This window comes from Dromiciops gliroides, chromosome 5, assembly GCF_019393635.1.
Source record: "Dromiciops gliroides isolate mDroGli1 chromosome 5, mDroGli1.pri, whole genome shotgun sequence".
Taxonomy (NCBI): Eukaryota; Metazoa; Chordata; class Mammalia; order Microbiotheria; family Microbiotheriidae; genus Dromiciops; species Dromiciops gliroides.
The window spans coordinates 159,580-187,249 of record NC_057865.1 but is presented as its reverse complement, the minus strand read 5'-3'; the positions used below and the strand labels follow the sequence as shown (position 1 = coordinate 187,249).

The 27,670-nt window shown below is 45.7% G+C and overlaps 1 protein-coding gene across 1 annotated transcript; it reads left to right on the top strand.

Moving 5' to 3' along the window:
* The first annotated feature begins 16,618 nt into the window (after nucleotides 1–16,618).
* LOC122727973 (extracellular calcium-sensing receptor-like) lies at nucleotides 16,619–26,895 on the top strand. The gene is made up of 5 exons (XM_043965929.1): nucleotides 16,619–16,891; nucleotides 19,572–20,519; nucleotides 23,737–23,964; nucleotides 24,881–25,004; nucleotides 25,988–26,895. Exons 1-5 carry the CDS (start codon nucleotides 16,619–16,621, stop codon nucleotides 26,893–26,895), a joined length of 2,481 nt encoding a protein of 826 aa, XP_043821864.1.
* Nucleotides 26,896–27,670: the final 775 nt, after the last annotated feature.

Below are 27,670 nucleotides of genomic sequence, written 5' to 3'. Positions count from 1 at the left end.
GATGATGTTGGAAGCCAAACTGCAGAGAATTAAAAAGAAGAAGAAGAGAGCAATGAATGTAGATGATTTTATCAAGATGGGAGAGAGATATGGGATGACACATAATGTGAATGGATATATCAAGGGAAGGATTTTGAAAGATGAGGAAGACACAAGCATGTTTGCATTTAGTAGGGAAGCAGCCAATGGCAAGGAGAGATTCAAGATCACTGAGCAAATGGGAAAGAGGGTAGGGGCAATCTGTTGGAGATGATAGGATGCAATGGGATAACTTGTGCATACAGAGGGGTTCACTTTGACAAAGAGAAGGGCCACCTCTTCTGAGATGGAAGTGAAGGAGAAGTTCTTTGCAAAGGGTATCTGTGTGATGTGAGATGGAGGTGACAAGAAGTCACTCTCAGAAAATGACCTCACTTTGTTCAGTGAGGGGAGGGGGAGGTGTGGGAGATTTGAGAAAGGATGAAAAGATTTGGAAAAGCAGCTGTGGTAAGACAATTATGATTGTCTTGCTGCAGGGTGGTCCCAGTTGAAATTATATAACATAAACTTGTAATGGACCCAGTCAGCCATTTCATAATTTTCTCCAACTTTTCTGGGCAGCATGTGAATTGGAATGAAGGGAGTGGATGGTAGGGGTGATACTGGACAGAGGCTTAACTGGGCAAGATCCGGTTTGTGTTGTGTGTGTGTATAGGTTTTATTTATTTAAAAAAATTTTAAATAATAAACACTTTAAAGTTTTGAGTTCCAAATTCTATCCTTCCCTTTCCCTTCCCTGAAGCAGGGTGGGTTGGCTTATATCTGGGGCTGGATATGGGCTCAGGGCCTCCTGGGTCCAGGGCTGGTGCTATGTCCACCGTGTCACCTATTTGACTCATGATGACATCTTCAAAATAAACTTAAGAGGTAAGAGGAATGCACTGGAAGAAAGGGAAAGGGAGAGGTAGATTGGGGGTAAATAGCTCACATTAAAAAAAACAAGAAAAAGCTTGTGGAGTGGAGGGGAAGATGGGGGAGGAGCAGGGGAGTGAGTGAACATTACTCTCATCATAATTGGTTCAAAGAGGGAATTATATACACACTCAAGTGGGTATAGTAATATATTGTGTCCTGAGGGAAAGTGGGAGGAGAAGGAGAGGGGTGGGGAGAAGTGAAGGAAGGAAAGACAGATTGGGGGAGGGGGGCAGTAAAAAGCAAAACACTTTCAAGGAGGGATAGGGTGAAGGAAGATAGAAAATAGAGTAAATATGAAGGGGAGTGTGAAATATTTTTGAATTGACTGGGCCTGATTTGGGGGGCTAAAGCTGACTGGAGGACTAATCTGGGGACTTTTGACTATTTTGCTGACTTCGTTAATTTAATGTGGGCCGTTTATAAAGTTCCACCACACTGCTCCCAAACTGATAAACTAAAGATTAAAAAGCCTCTTAACTAAACAATCAAAGCAGAGTTTATTTATGAGATACTATTTCAAATTAGGAATACAGGGAAATAAAGTACAACCTGACTGCTTTCCTGCTGTCTCTTTCCATTGGTCTCTTTCCCACCTGCTGCGATTCGAACTTCTTGAATAAGGGCCTTAGCCGCCTCCTGCCTCAGGGCACGTTACACTTTCCCTGGTTTGTAATAAGGCCTGTAACCTTGTCAGCCCCATCTCTCCTTTTCCGAACCAAACTCTCCTCCATCCTTGTCTGTGCTCCCCTCTAGTCAGGTCTATCTAGTCCCTCCTCCTAGTCAGTCCCCCCTCTCCAATCTTGTCTCTCTATCTAGTCTGTCCTCCTCTAGTCTGTCCTCTAGTCCATCTCCCCTCTTCTTTCTTTCTTTCCTGTCTAACTCTCAGGTCTATATATACTTTTTCTTCTCTCCACTCAAATCTCGGGGCTTCCTTCACCCCCACAAAACAAGCTAATCAGCCAGCCAGGGCTGTGGCTGGTTTGGGGGGGGGGTGTGCACTCCCACTTCACGTGTCTCAGCACAGGCTATCTTTCAGATAGCTCCGTTCAGGTCGGAGGGAGCTGGGGGCTTTTTTCCCCCCAGCTGTCTGACCTGGCGTCTTGTATAGCCAATGGGGCTTTTTCACTCAGCTGAAGCTGAGGAGGAGGGGGAGAGACCCTGAGGGCCTAAGGCTTTCTAATCTCAGCCTAAAGGTAGGGTCCCCAAATCAAAATAAATTTCCACAGGAAGGAATAAGATGGAGGGTAATATAGTTAGCAATAGTAACTGTGAAAGAAATGATGAGCAGGATATCAGGACATATGAAAAATGCAAACCATCAACAGAGAAAGAACTGATGGTATCTGAATACAGATTGAAGTATAATTTTATTTGTTAGCTCCTCTTTCTCTCTTTTTTTTTTCCTTTTTTGTGTGTGCAAGGCAATGAGCGTTAAGTGACTTGCCTAGGGTCACACAGCTAGTAAGTGTCAAGTGTCTGAGGCCCGATTTGAACTCAGGTCCTCCTGAATCCAGGGTCAGTGCTTTATCCACTGCACCACCTAGCTGCCCCTGTTAGCTCCTCTTTCTAAAGGTATTTTGTCTATTTTCTTTCACAACCTGACTAATAAGAAGATGTTTTGCATAACTGCACATGTATGACTTATATTGAATTGCTGGATTTCATAGGGAGGGATAAGGAGGGAGGGAGGAAGAAAATTTAGAACACGAAGTTTTAAAAAATCAATGTGATGTATAACTTATTTTGAATTGCTTGAGCTCTTGTGGGTGGGGGGTGGGAATGGAGGGAGGAAGAGAAGTTGGAACACAAAGTTTTAAAAAATTGATGTTAAAAATTTGTTTTTACATATATTTTAGAAAATAAAATTCTATTCAAAGCAAAAAAATTAAAATAAAACAAAAAATAAAAAATCAATGTGCAAAGTAATGATGAGCAGGAGGAGTTCAGAGAAACCTGGAAGGACTTATATGAACTGATGCTGACTGAGAGGAGCAGAACCATTGTACACAGGAGAACATTGTACACAGTAACAGCAACATTGTGTGATGAACAATACATTTTAGCAATGCAATGGTCCAAAACAATTTCAAAGAACTTAATGATAAAAAATGTTCTCAACATTCAGAAAAAAGAGATGTGGTTTATGAATGAAGATTGAACCATACTGTTTCTACTTTGGGGCTTCTCTTTTGAGGTTTTTCCCCTTGTGCTCTGACTCTACTTTCACAATATGACTAATGCAGAAATATGTTTAATGTGATTGCACATATATAACCTATATTAAATTGCTTTCTGTTTTGGGGAGGGGGTAGGGAGGGGAGGGTGGGAGAAAAATTTGGAACTAAAAATCCTATGAAAACACATGTTGAAAACTATCCTGATATGTAACTGGAAAATAATAAAATACTGAACTATCAAAAGATATGAGAGAGCCCAGAGAATGTTGAGGGGAATGTCCATAGGTGGGATGGTTCAGTCCCTAAGGCACCAAGGAGAAGAAGGGTCAAAAGTAAAAATAAGAGGGTACAAAAAAGAGAGAAGGAATACTCATTCCAGGGTGCCTGTTCAGCAGCAGAAGAGAAACGAGATCCTACACTGGTTCACAGGAATATATGTCCTTCTTTTTCCCACTGTTTGATTCTGAGGGGACAAAGGGTTTAATGAGAGAAACATGAGTCCATGAAGTCTGCCCCTCAAGCTTTACAGCTGTGGGTGTTGATAGGTTGATTCTATAGGGACCCTCCCATCAAGGCACCAGTTGATTCTGTCCCTCTGTTTTCCAAGTTTTCAGAAACACTAAGTACCCTGGTAAGGGAATGTGTTCCTGGGTCTAGGAAATAAAAGGTCTCCCGTAAAGGAGTCCAAAGGGACTTAGTCACAGATTAGCTGGAGGAGCCATTCAAATTTGAGTGAGTGCAATGGGGAGTGCAAGGACACAATCTTTGCTTCCTTGAAGAGTTTGGTAAGGGTCAATTGTCTGGGTAATCTGAGAGATGAAGACAGGACCATTATCACTCTGGAGTGATTTGGGAAGGCCAAACTTAGGGGTTATTTCATTGAGAAAGGCTTTTGTTACATCCTGTACTTTTTCTGTTCTGCTGGGAAAGGCATCCATTAAAGGTATTTTCAAAGACTAAAAGAACCCTATACCTTTTGCAAGGTGGTAGGTGAGTAAAATCTATCAGCCTATCTTCCCCTGATAGTTCCCCATGTCTTTGGATTGCTTAAGGAGAGGGGGAGTTTTGAGGGACCAGGTGGTATTAGTTTGGGCACAGAGGGCACAGGAATTTCAGACATCTTAGAGATGTCCTTGCTGATAAAGAGAGACTTTAGGGGGCAGCTAGGTGGCACAGTGGATAAAGCACCAGCCCTGGATTCAGGAGGACCTGAGTTCAAATCTGGCCTCAGACACTTGACATTTACTAGCTGTGTGACACTGGGCAAGTCACTTAACCCTCATTGCCCCCACAAAAAATAAATAAATAAAGAGAGACTTTACTAAAGTGTTTAGAGCTTCCCTGCCCAGGTGAGTGGAATTGTGGAGGCCCATTGCATATTTCCACATCATATTCCTGGGGAGAAGCAGAAACTGGAAGGAGAGTACCACCATCCTGTATCCTTAGGAACAAAACCTTGAATTTCAGCCTGTACTGTCTCCTCTTTGGTATAGGAAGAGGAAATACCTTGGGGCACAGTAGGATACAAGGAGTCAGGGCTAGAGCAGACAGATGAATAGACCAGGCAATTGATTTAGCACCAAGGTCAGCCCTATGATTCCCTTATGCTATGAAGGAGTTGATAGCATGATGCCCTAGGTAGTGAATAACAGAGACATGAATGGGCAGGTTTTTGGCCTCCAGAATCTTCTTTCTGTGCTTCACAGGAGAATCTTTTGAGGTAAATAGTCCTCTTTCTTTCCAAATGAAAAACAAGAAATGCATAACTATCTTTAACCCAAATAAGTCATCCTAGTTACTATCCCCCCTCTCATCAAAATATGTTTTTAATGGGGAGGAATTTCAGTTTCTTCTAAACCAAAAAGGAAGATACTCAGTTAATTTAGTCTTATTATAATACCATGTAAGCATTAACAGACAGATGGAAAATCCGAGTATTAATGTACCTAGTTGTTTGGCATATCAAGTGACCACACATTTAGATTGAAAACAGCAGGATCTTACATACCTGCATTGTGCTCATATCTTCTACTGACTACTTTCTCTGATTATAGAAATCTGCTATAAAAGAAAAAGCAGGAACATGATTACAAATAACAGCCAGGATAAAACATCCTTAGCTCTGTTTGATTATAGGTAAGAGTCGCAAGCAACAACCAGTCATGCAGTGATAATTCTACCTCATAGCCAGACTTCAGGAATAACCAGGTGAAAAACATTTCTTGTTCATCAGGAACACAATGGGGAAGCTGAGCCAGAAGGATCATACCTTAGGTGAGATCAAGATTGTCCTCTTGGCTTTTTTCCAGATACCTCCACCTGTAGCAGCACATTCCCTCTGAGTAACTTGTGGCATTACTGACTTAATGGTGGATTACTGACAATGATCCATCAGACAACTATACCTGAATTTAAAACTCAAAACAATATCAATTACAGTCCCCAAATATTTCATCTTAAATAGTAAATTTCTACTCTCATGGAGTTGCAATGATCAAAAAAGTTTACCAGGAGACACACGCATGTAAGAAGTTTCATATAACATCTTTCCCTTCTGTTTCTTTTTCTTTTTCTTCTTCTTGAGTTTAAACTTGTCCTGGTAAATATGGTAATGTTTTACATAATCATATATGTATAACCCATATCTGCTTGTTTGCTGCCTCAGGGAGGGGGAAGGGGAGGGAGGGAAAGAGGGATAAAAATTGGAACCCAAAGCTATAAATAAAAATATTTATTATGAAAGAAAAAAACTTGTCCTGGTGTAAAGATCAATCATTATAAATTACTTCTATATAATAAGCAACCATTTAAATTCTGAGTAAGACCATTCCTTGTTTAGGAATTTTATAACACACACACACACACACACACACACACACACACACCAATTTAAAAGTTACTTTAAAATTGACCAGTACCTTAGTTTGCAAGACTCTGTAAATATCCATCTTGGGTGTTCCAATCAAACTCAATTACTTTTTGGTTCTACCTGGATTCACAGACCTTTTAATTGCAGGTAAGCACTTAAAGTGACAATACATTCCTCTTTTTCCCCCCTCAAAAGTTTACTCTCAAACTCTCTGTTCACACCATCAGTGCAAACAAGATACAGCTTTCTACTTGTTTTCACCAATCATAAAATTCTCTGGACTTATTTTCTCTCATCCATGCCCATGACATCACAGTGGTCAGCTTCAGGGAAAGAAGGAGGAAGAGAGAAAGAGAGAAAAAGACTCTCAGTTTGTTTCCCTTTAAAAAAATTATGTATGGGGGGCAGCTAGGTGGTGCAGTGAATAAAGCACTGGCCTTGGATTCAGGAGGACCTGAGTTCAAATCCAGCCTCAGATACTTGACACTTACTAGCTGTGTGACCCTGGGCAAGTCACTTAACCCTTATTGCCCCACAAAAACAAACAAACAAACAAAAAATATGTATGTAACTCCAAATAGTTTAGTTAACAGTATAAGTTAGTACTACAGAACATATGGTCAGCAGACCAACAGCTTCCTAATCCATTCATTGCTTTTTTGACAGTAACCAAATTATAGAACCTTAAAACAATATTAGGAGTTGTTACAAACTTGAAACAAAACCATTTGAAACAATTACTTACCAGTCAAGTGTTCACAGTTTAGTTGCATGTGCTTTTGCGCTATACTTTACACAGGCAGGCTTTTTTTTCCTTTTGCAGCAGCCCTCCGAAGTCGAGGCACTTAAGGCTTAATATTGACAGGGAGTGGTGTGTTTCTTTTTTTCTTTCTTTCTTTCTTTTTAAAGTATTTTATTATTTTCCAGTTACATATAAGGATGGTTTTCAACATTTGTTTTCACAGTATTTTCAGTTCCATATTTTTTTCTCCCTCCCTCCTCCCCAAGACAGAAAGCAGTCTGATATAGGTTGTGTATGTGCAATCACATTAAACATATTTCTCCATTAGTCATCTTGTGAAAAAAGAATCAGAGTAAAAGGGGCAAACCTCAAAAAAGAAGGAAAAAACAGTCCAAAAGTAAAAACAGTATGGTTCAATCTGCATTCAGAATCCACAGTTCTTTTTTCTGGATGCTAAGAACATTTTCTATCATGAGTTCTTTGAAACTGTTTTAGATAGTTGCACTGCTGAGAAGAACCAAGTCTATCCCCATTGTTCATCACACAATGTTGCTGTTACTGTGTACAATGTTCTCCTCATTCTGCTCCTCTCAGTCAGCATCAGTTCATGTAAGTCCTTCCAGGTTTCTCTGAACTCCTCCTGCTCATTGTTTCTTATAGCACAATAGTATTCCATTATATTTATATACCACAACTTGTTTAGCCATTCCCCTGTTGGTGGGCATTCCCTTGATTTCCAATGCTTTGCTACCACAAAGAGAGCTGCTATAATTATTTTTGTATATGTGGGTCCTTTTCTCTTTTCTATGGTCTCTTTGGGATACAGACCTAACAGTAGTACCACTGGGTCAAAGGATATGAACAGTCCCATAGCCCTTTGGGCATAGTTCCAGATTGCTCTCCAGAATGGTTGGATCAGCTCACAGCTTCACCAACAATGCATTAGTGTTCTAATTTTCCACAGCTTCTCCAACATTTATTATTTTCCTTTTTTGTCATATTAGTCAATCTGATAAGTGTAAGGTGCTATCTCAGAGTTGTTTTAATTTGCATTTCTCTGATCAATAGTGATTTTATAGCATTTTTTTCATATGGCAATAGCTTTGACTTCTTCATCAGAAAACTTCCTGTTCATATTCTTTGACCATTTCTCAATTGGGGAATGACATACATTCTTATAAATTTGATTTAGTTCCCTATATATTTTAGAAGTGAGGCCTTTATCAAAAATGCTGGCTGTAAAAATTGTTTCCCAGTTTTCTGCCTCCCTTCTAATTTTGGCTGCATTGCTTCTGTTTGTAAAAAAAACCTTTTTAATTTAATGTAATCAGAGTCTTCCATCTTGTATTTTATAATATTCTCTGTCTCTTGTTTGGGCATAAATTGTTTTCCTCTCCATAGATCTGAGAGGTAAACTATTCCTTCCTCTCCTAATTTATCTATGGTATTACCCTTTATGTCTAAATCATGTACCCATTTTAACCTTATTTTGGTCTACAATGTAAAATGTTGGTCTATGCCTAGTTTCTGCCATACTATCTTCCAGTTTTCCCAGCAGTTTTTGTCAAATAGTGAGTTTTTATCCCAGAAACTGGAGTCTTTGGGTTTATCAAACAGTAGATTACTATAGTAATTTACTGCTGTGACTCCTGTGCCTAACCTATTACATTGATCCACCAGGAGTGTTGTGTTTCATAGGAGTTAAATAATTATCCATTTGAATAGCATAAGGCTATGTTTCAAATTTTATATAATAGGGGCAGATAGATGGTACAGTGGCTAAAGTACCAGCCCTGGATTCAGGAGGACCTGAGTTCAAATCTGACCTCAGACACTTGACACTTACTAGTTGTGTGACTCTGGGCAAGTCACTTAAACCTCATTGCCCTGCAAAATCAAAACAAAAAACCAAAACACCCCCCCCCCCAATAGCTTTTACAATGTTCATCTAAGGCTATGAATACCTAGCAGAGAATTTACATTTCAATACCAAATTCAAACTCTGAGTAGTTCACAATGTAAAGACATCCTACAGTCCGAGCCTGCCCTTTCCACCTTCCCAGCCTGGCCACAGCTGGAGAATATAAGGGAATTTTGTGTGTGTGTGTGTGTGTGTGTGTGTGTGTGTGTGTGGTGAGGCAATTAGGGTTAAGTGACTTGCCCAGGGTCACACAGCTAGTGTCAAGTGCCTGAGGTCAGATTTGAACTCAAATCCTCCTGACTCCAGGGCTGGTGCTCTATCCACTCTGCCACCTATCTGCTCCTAAAGTTTTTGTTTATTTGTTTGTTTGTTTGTTTGTTTGTGGGGGATCTTAGAATTAAACAAAACAAAACAAAACAAAAACCCTTCAATGCTTGACAGATACATAAATACATGTAAAACACACATAACAAACAAACCAACAACTATGAGGTAGTGAAGGTTACTTTTTACCTTCTATCCCAATCCAGGTGTGGTAGGGGCTGATCAGGAGGCTTGTCTACCTTAATTCTCCGCTTTCCTGAAAATAACGGCCATTTTGTATTACAATAAAAATCATTTGTTTATTTTCCCCCAAGTCCAATTTGTTCCAATTTTTAAGGATGAAGGGGGGGTGGGGCACATGGAATGCTTTCTCCTTTTTTCTTATACTGATGAGCTGGGCTAGACTGCACCTGAGAGATTAGTGCACCTACATACAAGCGAGTGCTGACAAAACCCTGAGCATTTCTCAAGTCAGGATTGTAGAGAAACAAGAATCAGGATGTAGACTGGACAATCCAACCTCAGACAGTGGGGGACTGCCCAACACATCTGAGGCTCCTGACAGGAGAAAGTGCAGTGCACACCCCACCAGGGAATCTAAGAGCCAAATGAGCAGCCCTCTTTTTTTTACCTGTCATTCCTGGGTTTTGGCAGAGACTTTTGGGGAGATTGGGGAGACTTTTGTGAGCTGGATCAGGGGGCTAGTTTGCCCACAAATTGGTGGGTCATCATGAATCTTGTAAAATAAAAAGGTTTATTAGGAGAGAGGAATATGTGGCCTGGGAACAGAATCACTATGGAGACTGTCCCCTGGACCATCTTTCACATTTTTTCATTGATTCCATTGATGTCCTTGAATTTTTGTTCTTCCAGATGAATGATGTTATTATTTTTCTACATCTATAAAATACTTTTTTGATAGTTTGATTGGTATGGCACTAAATAAATAAATTAACTTAAGTAGGATCATCATTTTTATTATATTGGCTCAGCCTACTCATGAGCAATTAATATTTTTTTCCAATTGCTTAGATCCAACTTTACTTGTGTGAAAAGTGTATTATACTTGTATTCATATGGTTCCTGGCAGGTGTCTTGGCAGGTAGACTCCCAAGTATTTTATATTTTCTACAGTTATGTTAAATGGAATTTTTCTTTCTACCTGTTGCTGCTGGACTTTGTTGGTAATATATATAGAAATGCTGATGATTTCTGTGGGTTTATTTTGTATCCTGCAACTTTGATAAAGTTGTTAATAATTTCAAGTAGTTTTTTAGTTGATTCTTTAGGATTTTCTAAGTGGGCAAAACCTTTGATACGGTAAGGGGACAAAGGACTTGTTAAGGGCTAAGATTCTATCTAATGAGTGGTTGCCAATAAATTATAAGCTTTGGCAAGAGTTAGACTTTTAAGCATTTATTAAGGAGTATAAGAATTTGGTAAAGAGAGAGAGAAAAGGCCTAGATTCCTATCTATTAAAGGGAGAGCACATTTCTAGCTCTGCTCTCCACCAGAGTCCCCAGGAAAGAGCCCCAGCCAGAGCGCCCAGCTCTTCCTTCTTCCTCCCACTAACAAACATTACTTCCTGACGCCAAAGAAAAGACACATGTTCTTGCCCTCAAAGACCTTCCTTTCATGGTGGAACTTTTCTACAGTAAGTCTCCAGCAGGTGGCGTCATTCCAATTGTTACAGACTCAAGAGAAGAGGTAGAATGTAGAGCTGAACTGGTTCACCGAGGATGGGAAAGGGAAGTACAACCAGTGCAGGCATGATGGCCTGGGAAAGATCTAAGGAATGGAGACAGGATGGATGAAGAACAGTATTTGGAGGTGTCCAGTAGAAAGAAAGGTGTATATATGTGTGTACACATTTATATCACATACAGGTGTATGTACAGATGCACACACAGATCTCCCATGATTGAGCTTGCTAGGTTTTCTCTCCTGAAGCCTCATCTACCAGGAGGATGCCAGGTCAGAAGAAGAAGAAGCAGAGGTTCAAGGAACTGGGTCAAGTAGGGCATTCGATGCAAAAGCAATTGACTAAAGCTTTCTAATGTGAGCTGCAATGGGACATTTGAAATACTTTTTATTCTATGAAATTTGCCATACAATTGTGATAAAATAATGGAATTTGGCAGATACCCAGGGGTCCCACCTGAATGATCGAACTGTTTGGGAAACCATCTAGGGATGATTGGATATGGGCCACACCTGGCCTGCACTGAGTGATATATGCTGCTGATGTCAGCAGGGGAACCACTCTCTGACATCCAGCTTGAAGGACCTCCCTTTTGGGGGAGGGAGAGTAAAAGTAGAAAAGGGAATGCTCGCTGAGGGTAGCTTGTCTTTCCTGTTGGTGAGCTTCCAGGAGCAGACCGCTGAGAGGCTGCACAGCTGTTTCCTATTGAAACTACAGACCCCAGGTGGTGAGTTAATAAAAATGAGTCTGGCTCTTTGAATTAGCTGAGCTGGAAGCAAGTTTGGGGACTGTGTCAGTGTTTGCTAGAGCCAGGGAGTTTATCCATTTTTCTCTTTCCCTATTCCCTTGTCATTGGCTTAATTAATTTCACCTTTGCTGTGCATTTTATTCCCATTAATAAAACCTGATTCGCTTGTGGCCCGGGAGAAATAACTAAAAAAGGCAGTTTGGAGGGGAGGAAACTTTGGACCTAGAGGTCCCTCATTATTTTCTGAACTTCAATATTATAGCGAGCCATCCAATTAACTCTCCCCATATTAAATTTGTCTCCTATACAATGAAGGCCCTGAAATGGCAAGGTCCTCATGTTATGGTCCCCTGAGCAATGGAAGCCCTGAGGTGGGGGTAGAGATGTTGACAGTGCTCAAGAAAATATCCCACTTGCCCCCATCTGGCTGAACCCAAAAGCTAGTGGTGAACTAGCTTCACACCCTTTAACACTGAGATTAAAAAAATAAAACCAAATAATGAAGAACCTAAAGGAGCAATTCCCACAAGTATAGGTGGTCATCTTCTCTGTACTTTAGAGTCAGAGAGAGTTGCTCTGAGTCCTGTGAGGTCACACAGCCAACTGGTGTCAGAGGTGCGACTTGACCTCCGGCTCTCTATTCATGATGCCAGGAGGGGATGCCTGTTTGGGGTCTGGAAGGAAAAGAGGGACTTCAATGAATTGCTGTGAGGGAACAACTACTCCAGGCTCCCATGACAGGGTGAATGAGAGCCTGTGGGTAGGAAAGGGAAAGATGAGAATGGAGGAACATCAAAGCTGGAAAGCAGGGGAGGACTCTGGTGTCAGGGTAAGGAGTCTGTATCTTAAGTGAGCAATAAAGACATCTAGAAGTTCCAGGCCAGGGCCTCATGTGACTGGAGGCAGGGAACCCAGTTAACAGCCAGAGACAATGCTGGTCTGAACTAAGGCTCACTGCATCTTGAGCTGTCCACGACTCTGCTCTGAGCCTGTTTCTGCATCTTTCAAGTCAGCCAACAAATATTCATTAAGCACCTACTACATGCCAGGCATTGTGTTCAGTGTTCTTCTTGCTCCAGATCTTGATTAGATGCATATGGCAAAGACCTTCCCCTCCCTGGGCTTCAGTTTCATCAGCTGCGGAATGAAGTATTAAAATGGTTGGTTCCCAGAATGTCTTCCTGCTCTGCATCTTATGAGCCTGTAAGATACAGTGGTGATGTGAAGTCCATGAATCATACTTTGTGGCCTGGCTGACCTTGGGTAGGGTTTCAAATGGGTTCCCTTTCAGACCCTTGGTTTCCTCACCTGTTTTTTGAAGGTCTTAAGGCCTCCTGCTCCAGCACAAATGTCTGTGAGTTATGGTGGTATTTCCCAGAGGAAGCTGGGCACCATCTGGATTGGCAATAAGAGGTAAGGAGGGCCCTCTTGGCTTATCTGATGCTCTAGGGTTTTCCTAGCCCTGGCAAAGCCCCTGGTGCCCCACCCCCAAGAGTCTGGGAGAAGAAATGGAGACCAATTGGCAAATCCCCAAATCTCTGAACCACCTGTGTCTGTGCTGGAGTAGGGCCCCAGGGTCCCTGCCTCACAGGTTGGTGTCCCAGAAGTTGAGCACATGCAGCCAGGGGAAAGCCTAGGAGTTCAGCTGTCCCCTTAGGGTTCAGAACCAGGAACTTTTAATGACTGACATTCTCTTGTCTGAAATCCCTGAGGTTGCTGGGTTCCTCGGGCTCTGTGGAGCAGACCAGGAGGGGACATAAAGACCTTGCCAGGCCCAGTGGGGCCAACAATGCCACTACTCCTTGGCTCTGGGATGCTTCTTCTACTCCTGTCCCTTCCCTCCACCAATGCCAGCCTCCTCATGAACCGTGGCCTTGGTGGAGGGGAGCCTGACTTCCAGAGATTAGGGGACCTTATCCTGGGAGGTGTCTTTGCTGTTTGTAGTCATCCTCAGCAGTTCCTTCCTCAAAGGGTTCTGGGTGCCCAGCCAGAGCCAGAGAGGTAAGCCAAGACTGGACAGGGAGACAGGGAGAGTGAGAGGGCCAGGATGAGTGCTAATGGGGTGGTGTGTGAATTTCTTGGATTCCTAAACTTGTGGCTTCATTTCAAGGTGCCTCTTGCTTTCAGGGCTAGGGTTCCTATCCCTGTTAGGTTGTTAAGGATCATGGAGATCATTGAAATCCATCAGCATCATTTTAAAGGGAGTCAGCTAAGATCCAGGAAAGAGAAGAGAGCTGACTGAGGACATAAAGGTCAGAAGTGCCAGTCAGGATTTGAACTCATGGCCAAATAACCCAAATTTCAGTCTAGTTCCTGGGATACTCTACAATTATCCCTCTTTTTAAAAACTCTTAATTCCCTACCCCTAGAAATGAGCCATTGGTCCTTCAGCCACGTCCTTCTGTATCCCTTCTTGAATCTGCTGGCCAAATCCTAACCCGGGTATCTCTCCTGCTAAATGGTCAGTGAGATTGCTTCTAACTCCAAACTGGACAACCTGATTCTTACGTATTTGCATTTCCTATCAGAACCTCTGCTGTGTCCAGGTCTGTAGCTAGGAATTTGGGAGTCCTGGCCTGGGGATCCTGTGAAATGCACTTTCAAGACAGTGGTGAACATCATCAGACACTCAGTCGAGTGGGAGGGAGAAAGGGTTGATAGAACCAACTCTGATCATGGAGGGAGATAAATGTCTGTGCACTTTAAACACCAGTGCTCTGGTCATGGCTTGAGGGGAAAAGAGAGCTGACCCAGGCCACCCCATAACAGCTCTGGTGAGTGAGCAAGAAGCACAAATGGTTTAAAACATCCTCTCTGTCAGCATTGCAGGATCTTGTATTTGGGATGACATGTCCCTCTTTCCTGTCATTCCCTAAGGGCTGCAGGTTCAGTCCTACCTCATCCATGCAAACAGGTCTAGGGATGCAGCTTTCCTGTCTTTGTTTGCCTTCTTTCTGACTCATTGGTCACATCATATCACATCACATATTGGTGTGCACAGGGTCGCCACACTGCCCCATGTTGTCAATCTTCCCTCAAGTCCCAGTCTTGCTGGATACAGGGTCTCAGTCTACCTCCTGAGTTATCTGACCTTGTTCTTTCTAGGATCACATTTCTGTAGACCTGGGGGAGACCCAACCTGAGGATGCCAAAGTACTTCACAGTTACAGTCATAATTTCCTGTCAGCCTCAGTGAGCAGACTCAGTCATTTTCCAGATGATATGAAATGACTGATCCCCTGCCCCCACAACTCCCAACCCCATCCACGGAAAATCTTCCCTGGTTTTTCCATTCTTTCCCATGTTTTCCTTTTCACAGTCAGATTCATCCAAAATTGATATAGAATCATTCCCTCTTTTCTCTCTTCTCCCATTCAGTTTCTAACCCTTCCATTCGGGCAGCTGACTACATCTCTCAAATGAAATTGCTCTCTCCAAAGTTACTCATGATCACTTAACGACCAAATCTTTTCTCAGCTGTCACCCTGCGTGGCTCCTGTATCATTTGTTCCAACCACCTTTGGACATTCTTTCCCAGATTAGATAACACCGTTTCACCATTGTTCTTCTCCCATCTCTCTGCCTACTTTTTCTCAGTCTTAATTTGCTGGATCACCATCCACATCATAATCACAAAATGAGGGTGTCTACCAAGGCTCTCTCCTGAGTCCTCTTCTCTTCTCTCTCTGTCCTTTCTCTCAGTGATCTCATCACTCCTGTGGGTTCAATGATTACCTAGCTCTCTGAAGATGACTCTCTGATCCATTTATCCAGCAGTGAATTGGTCCCCTGAGCTCCAGACCTGCATTACCAATTAATTGCCTTCGTGACATATCAAACTGGGTGTCCTACAGGCATCTCAAACTCAACTTGCTCAAAGCAAAACTTATCATTTTTTCTGCAAAAAGCACTCCATATTCTCTGAACTTTCTTATTTCTGCCATATTCCTACTATCCTTTCAGTCAAACAGATTGGCAATTTTGGAGTCATATGAGACTCTTTCTTCTCTCCCAGCATCTTCCAGGCAATCAGTGACCAAGTTTGCAAGGGGAGGCAGTATAGTATTGTAGGAAGGTTATTGTGTCTAGAGTCAGATGATTTAAGTTCAACTCCCAAGTCAGAAACTTGTTATGTGTATGCCTGTTGGCATATCACAACTTCTCAAGGACTCAGTTTTCTTGTTGGAAAAGTGGTGGAGGGGAGAGGGAAAGGTTGGGATGGGCTGGATTCTTGGAAGTCCTTTCTAACACTAAATTTATGACCCTATGGTCTTCTAGATTCTATCCCCACAATATCACTCATATCTGGACCTCTCTTCACAGCACATCACATCACCACACACAGTCACTCTCATTCACTCACACACACACACACACACCCCTTCTTATCTTTGGTCCTCACTAATTCTTGCCTGAACTGTTCAGTAGCCTCCCAAATGGTCATCCTGACTTCAGCCTTTTCCATTTTCCAGTCTAAAAACCCCACCAATGCCAAAGTGATTTTCCTAAAGCACAGGCCTTACTGTGCCACCCCCATTGTCTTGGGAACAAAGTCAAAGTCCTCTATTATGGCAGGCCTTTCATAATCTTCCTTCAGTTCTCCTTGTCATACCCTCTTCAATCCAGCTGCATTTGCCCTGCCTGCCCCACCCCCCCACCTCCTTGCCCTTCCCTTCCACCTCTTGCAATGCTTCAATTCCTTGGAAGCCCAGCTCAAATACTATTGACTCCAAGAGAGCCCTGCTGATTGTATCTCTTCACGATAATTCTCTTGTGCTCACTTTGTATATTTTTGTATCTGCTTATAGTTGTCCTTATTGTTTCATAAGATAGAATGTAAAATGGGATTAGGGAGGGAATAACTGTATTGTTTGTCTCTGTATCCCCAGCTCTTAGCACAGAGCTGGGCACATGGGAGGTGTTTAATAAAGGCATGTTGAGTGATTGGCTCCAAAAGACAGAACTAGAAATAGAGGAGTAGAGTAGAAACATTTAGGCTTGCTCTAAGTTCCAGCATCTCCACAGGAGGCAGTGGGTAGATGATCTTTTGTTGGGGGTATTGTAGTGGCTGCTCCTAGGATGAGGTCCTTTCCATTTGGGGGCTTATGTGATAATGAAGAGCTCACTCTGTCCATGGGGTTGGGGTCTGTCTAACTTAGGTTCTCCTCTGCTCATTACCGAATGGTCCAGAGTTTTGTCTTCACCATTGAGGAAATCAACAGTAACCCTCATCTTCTTCCTAATGTCACTCTGGGCTTTGCCATCTGGGATTCTGGGAGTTCTGAGTTGGGGGCCCTGTGGGGGACGATGGCCCTGTTGACTGGCCAGGGGTATCCTATCCCTAACTACAGCTGTGCTCTCCCTGAGGCCCCCCTCGCTGCCATCCTTGGAGAGGATCGGTCTACACTCTCCATTGCCATGGCCACATGGCTGGGTCTCTACAGGATTCCCCAGGTAAGTGCCCACCCCAGCCCCTCACTGCCCATCACTGAGTTTTTGCTCAAACCTCCCCTCCTCTTAGAAGTATCCATTAGAAACTGTTGATACCAAGGACTGTTCTGTACATTTCTAAAGTTTCCAGATCTTTTCAGAATTCACATCTCCTTCCTTTTTTTCCTCTTGTGATGCCCAAAAGAGTTACTGCCACATGAGGTATTTAAGACTCTATGAGATGTCTGGCCAAGGAATACCCAACAAATAATACCTCAGCCTCCCAATGAAGCATGAGCAGCACCTCAGAGGTGGAGCCAAACTTGCTAACTTATATGCCTGGACTTGAGTTTTCTCATCTGGAAAACAAAACAAAAAACCCCCAAACCAACTGTTTTAAGTGCAACCATATGATTTCTAAGACCCCTTCCTGCTTGAATCCCTTTGAATCATCACAAGCAAGGAGAGAAAGGGAACATACTGAATGACAGTCAAGATTCCAAATGATTGGAGTGGCTAGGTGACACAGTGAATAAAGCACCAGCCCTGGATTCAGGAGGATCTGAATTTAAATCCATCCTCAGACACTTGACACAAGCTGTGTGACCTTGGGCAAGTCACTTAACCCACATTGCCTCACCTTCCCCCCCAAAAAAAAAAGAAAAAAAAAAACTAAAAATATTGTTGCAACATTTCAGGCATGGGAATCCAAATGATCCAGACAGGCTGGTGAAGTTTAAAGCAATTGGCGTTAAGTGACTTGCCTATGGTCATACGACTAATAAGTGTCTGAGGTCAGATCTGAACTCAGGTCCTCTCAACTGTGCCACCTAGCTGCTTCGGTTTCTTAGTAGTCAAGAAGGTAAGGTGCCTGGTACACACTAGACGTTTAATCAATGTGTGTTGACTGATTTATGTCAGTTAAAGGAAAACAAAGAACTTCACTTATCCAAGAAGGGGGCAGGTCCCTTTTGAGAGGCATCTTTCAGAAAAAACAACCAAACCATACCTGGGGTTGTAGTTGACTGAAAGGTGAAAGTAAGACAGCTGTCAGATTTTGTAGCCAGAGAAGCCAGTGTGATGAATCCTGGGCTACATGAAAAAAGGTTGAGCACATTAGAATGTCAACTCCTGGAGGGCAAGGACTGGGTTTTTGCCTTTTTCTGAATTCCTGGCAATTTTAGCACACAGCCTGGCACATGATGCTTGTTAATAAGTGTTTGTTAACTGATAGACAGAATGACTGCATTGGAGTGTTGGAAGGGAGAAGAGTGGCCATCAATTCCAAGCCATACACAAAAGTAATGCCCCCTCTTACATACCCAGTGAGTTGTTCAGCCTCTTCTCAAATGCACCAAGAAAGTAAAGACCTCACATCTTTGACCACATCAGAAAGAGTTAGAAATGTTGCATTATATACAACGATCCAAGACAATCCCAAAAGACTAGTGATAGGGCATACTATCCACCTCCAAAGAAGGAACACAGACCGAAGCAGCATGCTTTTTCATTTTCTTTCATCCCCCCCCTTTTATTCAAGTTTTCTTATACAAAATGGCTAATATGGGAATATTTAACATAATTGCACATGTACAACTTATATCTGATTGTTTATTGCCTCAGTGGGGGGTGACAGAGGGAGTGAAGGAGGGATAGAATTTGGAACTCAAAACTTTAAATAAAAATGTTTATTATTATTTTAAAAATAGAGAGAGAAACGATGCACCATTATAGGTCTCTGGGTTGATGTCTTATGTCCCAACCAAAGGTCAGTAAAGTCTCACCTCAATTGTGAACCTACCCTAGTCCAGAACAGAGCAGGGCAGGAACTGGTCAAATGGGATTAGGCAGAGTTGTTGTTGTTGTTCAGTCATTTCAGCCACGTCTGATTCTTTGTGACCCCATTTGAGGTTTTCTTGGCAGAGATACTGGTTTTCTTGCCAACTCATTTTACAGGTGAGGAAACAGAGGCAAACAGTGACTTGCCTAGGGTCACACAGCTAGTAGGTGTTTAAGGCCAGATTTGAACTCAGGAAAATGTCTTCCTGACTCCAGGAATAGCATTCTATCTACTGTACCACCTAGCTAAGCTGCTCCTATCAGAAAGGGAGGCTGGGAAATAGAATGACCTCAGTGGACCTCTGGTTTCAATCCTCCACGATCACATAAAGCTAATAGGGAGACATTTAGAATCCTATAGACAAAGAGGTGTCCTAATCCTCACCTTAATTTCTTATTTCTAACCCAACCCTAACCCTGTGACTCTACCATGCTATGGAGTCTGAAAATGGCTGATGGGTCCCGCATCCTCACCTCCCCCTAAACAGGCTTACACAGTCATCGTCTGTGAATTTATCCTAGTCTTGTAGCCCAAATCCACTTGTTGAGGGGGTGCAGGCCCTAAAGAAATGAGGAAGCAGTGGTGAGAGCACGATGCAGATCTGTGCTCCAATTATGGGTGGAGTCTTGGAGGGGTCTTTGATTTTCTGGGCCTCAGTTTCCACATCTGTAAAAGGCGAAGTTGGACTTGTCGAGCCCAAAGGTCACTCCGCCCTCATCTAAATATGCAAATCCACCATAGTTAGGGGGACTGTCAGCCTACTTGGAGGCCAGAGGCAATCGAGGCTCAGGGGCCTCTGGCTCAGCTAGCTGGCTGAGAGGTGGGGTGGCAGCCTTGATGTGGGGCCCTTGCTCTTATTGCCAGGTGAGCTATGGCTCCACGGTGTCGGTCCTCAGCGACAAGAAGCGCTTCCCCTCCTTCCTCCGCACTGTGCCTCCCGACAAAGCCCGGGCTCGCGGAATGGCGCGCCTGGCGGCCCACCTGGCCTGGTACGCAGTGGGGCTCGTGGCGCAGGATGACGAGTATGGGCAGCTCGGGGCGAGGGCTCTGCGCCTTGAGCTGGAGGCGGCGGGGCTGTGCGTGTACGTGGCGGCTGAGCTGTCCAGCTCCCCGAACCCCGAGAAGCTGCGTAAGGCGGCGCACACCCTGGCCGCGGCCCAGCCTCGGGTGCTGTTAGTCTTCTCTCGTGCGCAGGAGCTTCTGCTGCTGGCCGCGGAGCTGCAGCACCAAGGCGCCAGCGGCCGCGGCCACCTCTGGATTAGCAGCGAAGTCTGGGACCCAACGCTGCTGGCTCCTCTGTCCCTGGGCCGGGCCCTGAACGGGGCGCTTTCCTTCTCGGCCCATCGCGGTCGCATCCCCGGCTTCGCGGACTTCCTAGGTCGGCTGCACCCTGCGCGCAGCCCAGAGGACAAGTTCCTGCAGCTCTTCTGGGAGGAGACGTTCCTTTGTCAGTGGTTCCACAACTCATCCTCTCCTGGGTGGGCTTTGGTGGGAGGAGGAGGAGAACCCGGAGTGCTCTTGGGTGGAGAGGAAGGAGGGAGAGGAGGAGGAGGAAGATTAGGGCGTGTGGGACGGCAAGCAGAGGCCAAGAGCGGTGCAGGGAGGGGAGCACACAACTGCACCGGGGAAGAGACTCTTCAGGGCCAGGATCTCCCCTTTCTGGACATGAGTGACCTGAGTGTGACCTATGCAGTGGCCAATGCTGTGGCCAGTGTGGCCCACGCACTGCACAACTTGGCCACCTGTGAAGCTGGGGATGGGCCCTTTGTGGATGGGGAGTGCGCAGACATGCGCAATTTTCAGCCATGGCAGGTAAGAGGTCTTCGACTGGGGCTCATCCTCCCCCAGGTCCCTTGCCCACCCTTTTCTAGCTTCTTCCCTCTAGTCTCATCTACCTTTTCCCTTCACCCTCTTCAGTCCCCTGCTTTGGGGCCCCATTCTCAAAATCGGAGTGAGAAGGAACCCCAAAGAAGGGCTATTGTCTGCACTTTGCAGGTTCCCTGGCTAAAGTGTGTATATGTGTGTGTGTGTGTGTGTGTGTGTGTGTGTGTGCCACGGGTCTGGCTAAGCTTAGGGGTCAGAATCAAGCCATTGAGTACTTTCCTATGGTAACATTTTTTTTCTGACCACAGGATAATGTGGTCCAGTAGATAGTGGACTAAGGTTGCAATGGGGAAACTTGGTTCCAGATTCCAATTCACCCTTGATAAGTACTAGTGATGCTCCTCCCAGCAAGTGTGACAACCTCTCAATAGCACAGGCCACTGCAGAAGACTAAATGTCCATGAAGGGGAGGTGCTGGTCAATTGGATGATTTCCCAAAGCAACATGACAGGTTAAAATGGGTGGGCATCTAAATGGAGATCTCAGAGGGGCACCTTCCCTTAGAGTGGGCATGCTGCCTGATGCCTTGATGGTTGACATTCAGAGGCTGGAACTGGTACAAAGTGACTGAGGCTCAGGATGATGTGGGCAAAGAGGGCTGCCCCTTCTATATAGTATGTAAAAGTAAACTAACAGACCTGCTTGCTCTGACCTTCCTTCTTTTCCCTCTCCCCCTCCCTCGACTCCTTCCTTCTTCCCCTCCTTTTCTCTACCTCACTCTCTTTCTCTTCTCACTTCTCTGCTTTCTTGTTTCTGTCTGCCTGTGTCTGTTTCTCACTCAAAGATGAGCACACAGCAGAATGGTCCTGTATCCTAGTGAAGGAGAACCTGTGCCCATCCACACTTTCTGAGAGTAGACTTTCTCCTGGAGCTGCTTAGACATTGATAGAATTTCTGTAAGAACACATGGCTGAGTTATATGTGCTCACAAACATTCCAAAAGAAGAGACACAGCTTTGGGGATGATTCCCTAGTAGAGTTTAAGTACTAGCCTTGTACTGAAAAAAGAGAGAGGGAAAGGAGATGGAGAGGGACAAGGGATGGGGGAGGAGGAGAGGAAGTGAAGGAAAGAGCTGCTGTTAGTTTTTTCTAAACCTCTGAACCCCCATCCCCTTTTGCCTGCCTTAGTCAAACAGCTCTGAAACCAGGCATTAAAGCCCACCGTCTTTGGAAATGCTCCTTGGATGCCTCTATAGAAGGGTCCCTGGCTGTTAATCTCTTGTGTTGTTTGGGAAATTCATCAAGTTAATTCAGAACTCCCTTGAAAAATTCTTCCTCTGTCTCTTAATATATATTAGAATATTGTCTTTGTGAATGCGATGTTTAGGGACTCACCTGCCCCTTACACATAGTCTTAGCTTTCTGGGTGTTCAAGAACTTGCCTAAGGTGGTCCAAGCAGAACTCACCCCCTCGATATAGTCTTAGAGAGTTGTCTGGGGGAACTGAGAAGTTCAGGACCACACTCCTTGACATATAAATTATAGGGGAGGTGCTGATAAGCATTAGCGAAGGGAGTTTCCATGCACCAATGAATTCACAATCTTTCCTCCAGTGATGTGCTTGGAAATATTTTAAAACTGGCTCAAAAAATGTGGAGAAGACAAATTTTGAAATGTCAGCTTCATGATGATCATTTTCTCCAACACGTTCTTGAGCCTAGACATCAGACATCAAGCCTTTTCAAAATGTGGTGCCCTGCTATCAGTCTTACCTAACACTAATCCTCTGTCACTCTTCCTTCCATCCTTCCCCCTTTCTCCTATGCTGTTACAGCTTAAAGCTTCTTTGGATGAATCTGTAAGACCTTAGGCAAATATATTTTTTATCAGGTCTTTGGAAGGTGCTTTCCATCTCTGTCTAGGAACTTGCCATTGCTATATTTGAAGTTGTCATTTAGAAACACAGACCTCTCGCCTCCCACCCCCAACCTTCAGTTTCACAGAGAAGTGTCAGGCAGTACAGATGAGTGGTTAGAGAGCCAGCTTTGCATGAAGGCCTGAGTGTGAATTCCATCTCAGCCACCTCTTGGCTTTGTATCTGCATATCACTGTGATCCTGGCAATGCTCTAAGTCCCAGAGAAACTGCCAACTTGTTTGGATCCTAGGCATTTTCTCCCAATACCCCTGACCAAAGGCCTCCTTGGCAGCGAGCCCCCTGCCATGATGAAATTGCAGAAGAAATCCTCATCTGTGAGGCTCTCTCTTCTGGCTCTCTCACCTCTTATGAGCAGCAGGGAGGAAAACACCTGAGCTTGTAGGCTTCCCATAATCCTGAGCAATGCTTTTGGCTTGCTAGCACCCCTGGGTACACTCCTGGTTTCCCATGTATCCCTAGTACTGGTTCCCATGGAATGTTCACCAGATTTGAAGAGGCCTTGACCATTGCTTTCTCATGCAAAGCTCACCCAGAACTCACTCAGCCCTGGGGGAAAGGCAAACATAAGCACTAGACATGGGCAAAGGTTGGCTCCACTCTCCACAGTTGCGGGAGGCAAATCTCCACTCCAGGAGTGGGATGCTTGAGGATACTGGTTCAAATCCTGTCTCTCCTTTTTCCCTGTGGGACCCAGACAAGTCCTCATCTCTCCCTGGATCTTGGACTATTCTCCCTTATAAAGGAGGGAGTAGGGCTTCCTCATGAATCCAAGGGGGCTAGATGACCTCTAACCCCTCTTTTCACCTTCTTTTCCTTGAGGTAGCCTAATTTCATAAGGTAGTCCCTTCAGATAGAAAGTCTTTATTTGGAGCTTCAGGGCACCCAACCTATGGGCTGGTCCCCCTTCCTCATGGCTCAAATAACTATCACCTCCTCTACTATTGTCCTCAAGGCAACCCCTGAGGTAGGGTATGTAAGAATTACAACCAATCATGGATGAAGAATCTAAGACTTGGAGAGGGGAAGTGATTTGAACTGGGCCACACAGTGTGTCAGAGCCTGAGTGGGAATTCCTCCCCACAGCTTCTATCTTACCTTCTTCCCACTGTATCCTTAGCTGCCTCTCCACTGGTCTCTTGCATGGATGGGAAGGGAATACTTGGGCATGGGGATGGGTGTCCCTCACTGTGACCCAGGGGACTCTGAGAATACTCTGCAGCAGAAGCCTGCCCTATGGCCTCTGCTGCTGTCCCCTACTCTCTGCCCAGATCCTGTATTACCTGAGGAGAGTGAGATTCCGCAACAGCTATGGGGAAGAGGTGCTCTTTGATGCTAATGGTGACCCCCCAGCTCTTTATGATGTCATGAGATGGCAGCCTGGCCCCAGGGGCTACCCTCCCTTCCAGGAAATTGCCAGATTTAATGACACAGCAGCCCAGGAATGCCAACTGCAGATAAATGCCAGTGGACTCACTTTGGAAAGGATGGAGGAGCAGGTGGGTGAAAAATTCATTCATTTACTTATTTATTTGTTCATTCATTTAACGATTTTTTGGGCAGCTATACATGCTTAGCTACATTTCAACAAATCCCTGTCCACCCTAAATTTGAGAAATAAACTTGGCTAGCACATCACAGTAGAACTGTGGCTGACAGCAGTTCATTTGAAAAAAGATCTGGGGGTGGGGGAGGGGTTACTGGACCACAGTCCAAACAGGAGTCCATAGTTGGACACAGAGGCCCAAATAAGGAACTGGGTCCAGTAGAAGAAAAGTGATCACTCTTCTGTCCTCTGTGGTGGTCAGACCACATCTGCACTGCTGTATCCAGGTGGGGGCATCAGTTGTTAGGCAGAAACGGCAGCACACCTGGATGAGGGGAACTGGTTGGTAAAGGACTTAGAGGCCATGGAGTTTGGTTTGTGGCAGCCAGGGGGTGCCGTGACTGCTGCCAGACCTTAATGAATAGTGAATCCTCAGTAGCCTGCACTTCACCTATCATCAGAGGATGCTCTGGCATAATCACCAACCTTGCCCCTTTCCCTGTAACTCAATTGTGTATGTGGCCCTCATCCTAAATCTTAGACCTGGTGCTTAAAAGACCTCAGAAGCCACCTAGTCTATTTTATAGATGGAGAAACTGAGGCCTCAAGAGAAGGGATTGGCCAAGGGCCAAACAAGCAGCCAGTTGAGTGGCCAGGATTCTGAGAGCCCCAGGCCTGGGCTTCAAGACCCACTGCACCCCATGGGGCAATGATATGCACAGAGCAGGCCCTATGTGCAGATGTGGCTGGAGGCTGCTGAAATGGTCTGAGGGAGATACTGCAGGGGTGGGGGCGTGGCTCTGGAAATGGAATGGAGAGCTGGAGGGAGTAATGAGGTGATATTCCCATTCCACCCCCCCCCCCTCCAGGTTTCTTCCTCGATCTGCCAGGAGACTTGCCCTCCTGGAACCTGGAGGACCTCCCAGATTGGCCAGGCAAGCTGCTGTTTTGCTTGTCCCCAGTGCCCTGTGGGACAGGTGTCTGAACTCAAAGGTGAGGGTCTTTCCAAGGTAAAACCTGCCCTTCTTGGAAGTTCTGTCCTGGGAGTATAGCTTTAAAATAGGAGGAATCTTAGCTATGTGCCAGCATAAGCCTTTTATCTTGCCCTGGGGCTGGGGGTGGGGAGAGGGGAGAAAGTCCTCCTACCTCTGAGTACCCTTCACTGCTTGGCTTCTGTGGCAGCTTTTTCCTTTGGCCCTTTGGTGTGTGAGCTTTGGACAAGAGAAACATCATTTATTCCTTCTTCGAGAGCATTCATATGTGTGGGGGACCCACTCCTGACACATAGAGACAGACCTTGTAGGGCAGAAGTGTAGGGAAAATTGGCTTCCCTGATTTCCAGCTTGCCTCCCTAGAAACTAAGAAACTTATCCTTGGGCATGACTGGGGCCTCTCTCCTGGCTGAGCTATCTCACTCATTTGTATATTTTCTGGTATCTTCTCACCTCTAGAAATTCTGATTCTGACTTGCTCTCTCAACTTGAATGAATGGGTTTATTCACCATTTGCTTTTTTGGATGGTCTTTCATGTAACTAGCCTTGTGGGAATGAGTTAAGCCAGAGGCTCTAAGATTGGGATACTGCTGAGGGGTCACTGCCGGGGAAGCATCTTGAGACTAAAAAATCAAGTCTTTCTCCCAGGAATATTTAGAGGGGAAGGACAGATTTCTAGTCCAATTCAGAGTTGGTGGCTTCCTGGTCCCTTCTCCTGTCCTCCAGATGGGAATCAGGCATGGGCCAGGTTCCAGGGATGCCTATCTCTGCCTCCTGGAAAAGTTCCCTTAAGTAAACCTGTGTGGACATACACACACCAGAGGTGGGCAGCACATACCCTACGTTGTCACCCTGTGAAGACCTAGGGCACAGACCTTTCTCCGGGGCTGCTGCCCCGGCTCAAAGGCAGAGCCTGTTGCTGCTGCTGGTGTCACGACTGAGGGTGAGTGGCCACAGACTCCAGCATGGCCCTCTCTTTTCAGCAGATGCTCCTGCCTGCAAGAAGTGTCCCGATGACACCCTGTGGCCCAGCCCGTCAAGGGATCGCTGTGAGCTGCAGCCCGCCATCTTCCTCCAGTTTGGGGACCCCCTCGGGGCTGCCCTTGCCTCCCTGGGGATTTGTGTGTCTCTGGCTACAGGTGTGGTTCTGGCCATCTTTGTCTGCCACCGTCACACGCCCCTGGTGCGGGCCAGCAGCCCAGGGCTCAGCGCCCTCCTGCTCACCTGCTTGCTCCTCTCTAGCCTCAGCTCCCTTCTCTTCCTTGGCCACCGAGGTCCTTTCGATTGCCGGCTCCGCCAGGTGGCCCTCAGCCTCACCTTCCCCACGGCCATCTCCTGTGTGCTGGCGAGGACAGCGACTGTCCTTGTGGCCTTCCGGGCTGTGCGGCCAGGCAGCCCCCTGCAGATATGTCTGGGGCCTGGCCTGACCCGGGCTTTAGTCGCAGGGCCCCTCATGGCCCAGGCTGGTGTCTGTATTGTCTGGTTGGGGGTTGCCTCGCCAAGCCAGAGGAGAAGCCTGTCACTGGCCCCCAACACGGTCTCACCTGAATGTCTCGAGGCCTTGACTCCTGGATTCTGGGGCCTCCTGGGCCTCCTGGCATTGGCTGGCTTTGTCCTGGCCCTGCTGACCCGCCGGCTTCCCGGGGGCTTCTGTGAAGCCCACCTTCTCACACTCAGCATGGCGGTGTGTGTGAGTGTCTGGCTGGCCTCCCTGCCTGCCCAGATCCACAGCAGGGGCCGGGCAGTGGCGGCAGCCGTGCAGGCCTTCAGCATTCTGGCTTCCAACGCTGCTCTGCTGGGCTTCATCTTCCTGCCCAGGTGTGTCATCATCCTGCTCCAGCCCCACAGGAACAACAGGGCGTGGCTCATGGGGAGGCCACCAGCCTTATGACCTGCTCCCTGTTCCAGCTGGGGGGCCCCTGCTGGGAATGACTCCCCAAGCCTTCATGAATTGGGGCTGCAGCATCCGATCAGAAGTCCGGAGGAGCCTGGTTCCAGGCTCAGGCCTTATACTGCTCAGTTAGTCACTTGCTCATCCTGTTTCCTCCTCTGTGAAATGGGAATAATAGCATGCAGGGAGTGCTCTGCAAACAGTCCATCACTGTAGAAGTATGTGTGAGGTGGGTGGTAAAGGCCGCGAGAGACAAGACTGCTTCTAGGCCAGGAAGTCAGGGCGCTGGTGGCGCCAGTGACCCAGCCCCCAGAGCTCCCAGATACTTACCTCATGGCCACCTTGGAGCTACCTCTGAACTCTGCTTCCAACCTGGTATTCCTACACACCCTCACTGCCCCCACGAGCAATCTCTGTCTCTCACCATGCCGTGCCCAAGAGCCCACCAGGAGAATGGGGCTCAGCTCACTTCTCCTTGCCATTGCTTTAATCCCTGGCTTTAACACAGCCCTGGCCCAGTCAGCCCTGGCCTCTCCTTGGTCTTTAGCTATATACTCATCTGTGTGGCCTCCTTGGCACCCCCTCTCCCCGACAAGGCAAGGCCCAGCCTCCTGGAGGCTAGTGGCTCATGTCTTGGACCTGCGGCACTCTCTCTTGCATAGAAGGGACCAGGTCCAGCAGCAGCTGCCTACTCTGAGCAGGCATCTAGTGGGTGCTGGAGATACGAACTTGAAAGGGAGATTGGCCTGTGCTCAAGGAACTTGCAATTGATAGA

Coding starts and splice junctions, on each gene's coding strand:
- LOC122727973 (XM_043965929.1), top strand. CDS start 16,619: ATGGTCCAGAGTTTTGTCTTCACCATTGAGGAAATCAACAGTAACCCT. Junction 20,520..23,736: donor GCAATTTTCAGCCATGGCAG/GTAAGAGGTCTT, acceptor CTCTCTGCCCAG/ATCCTGTATTACCTGAGGAG. Junction 23,965..24,880: donor TGGAAAGGATGGAGGAGCAG/GTGGGTGAAAAA, acceptor CCCCCCCTCCAG/GTTTCTTCCTCGATCTGCCA.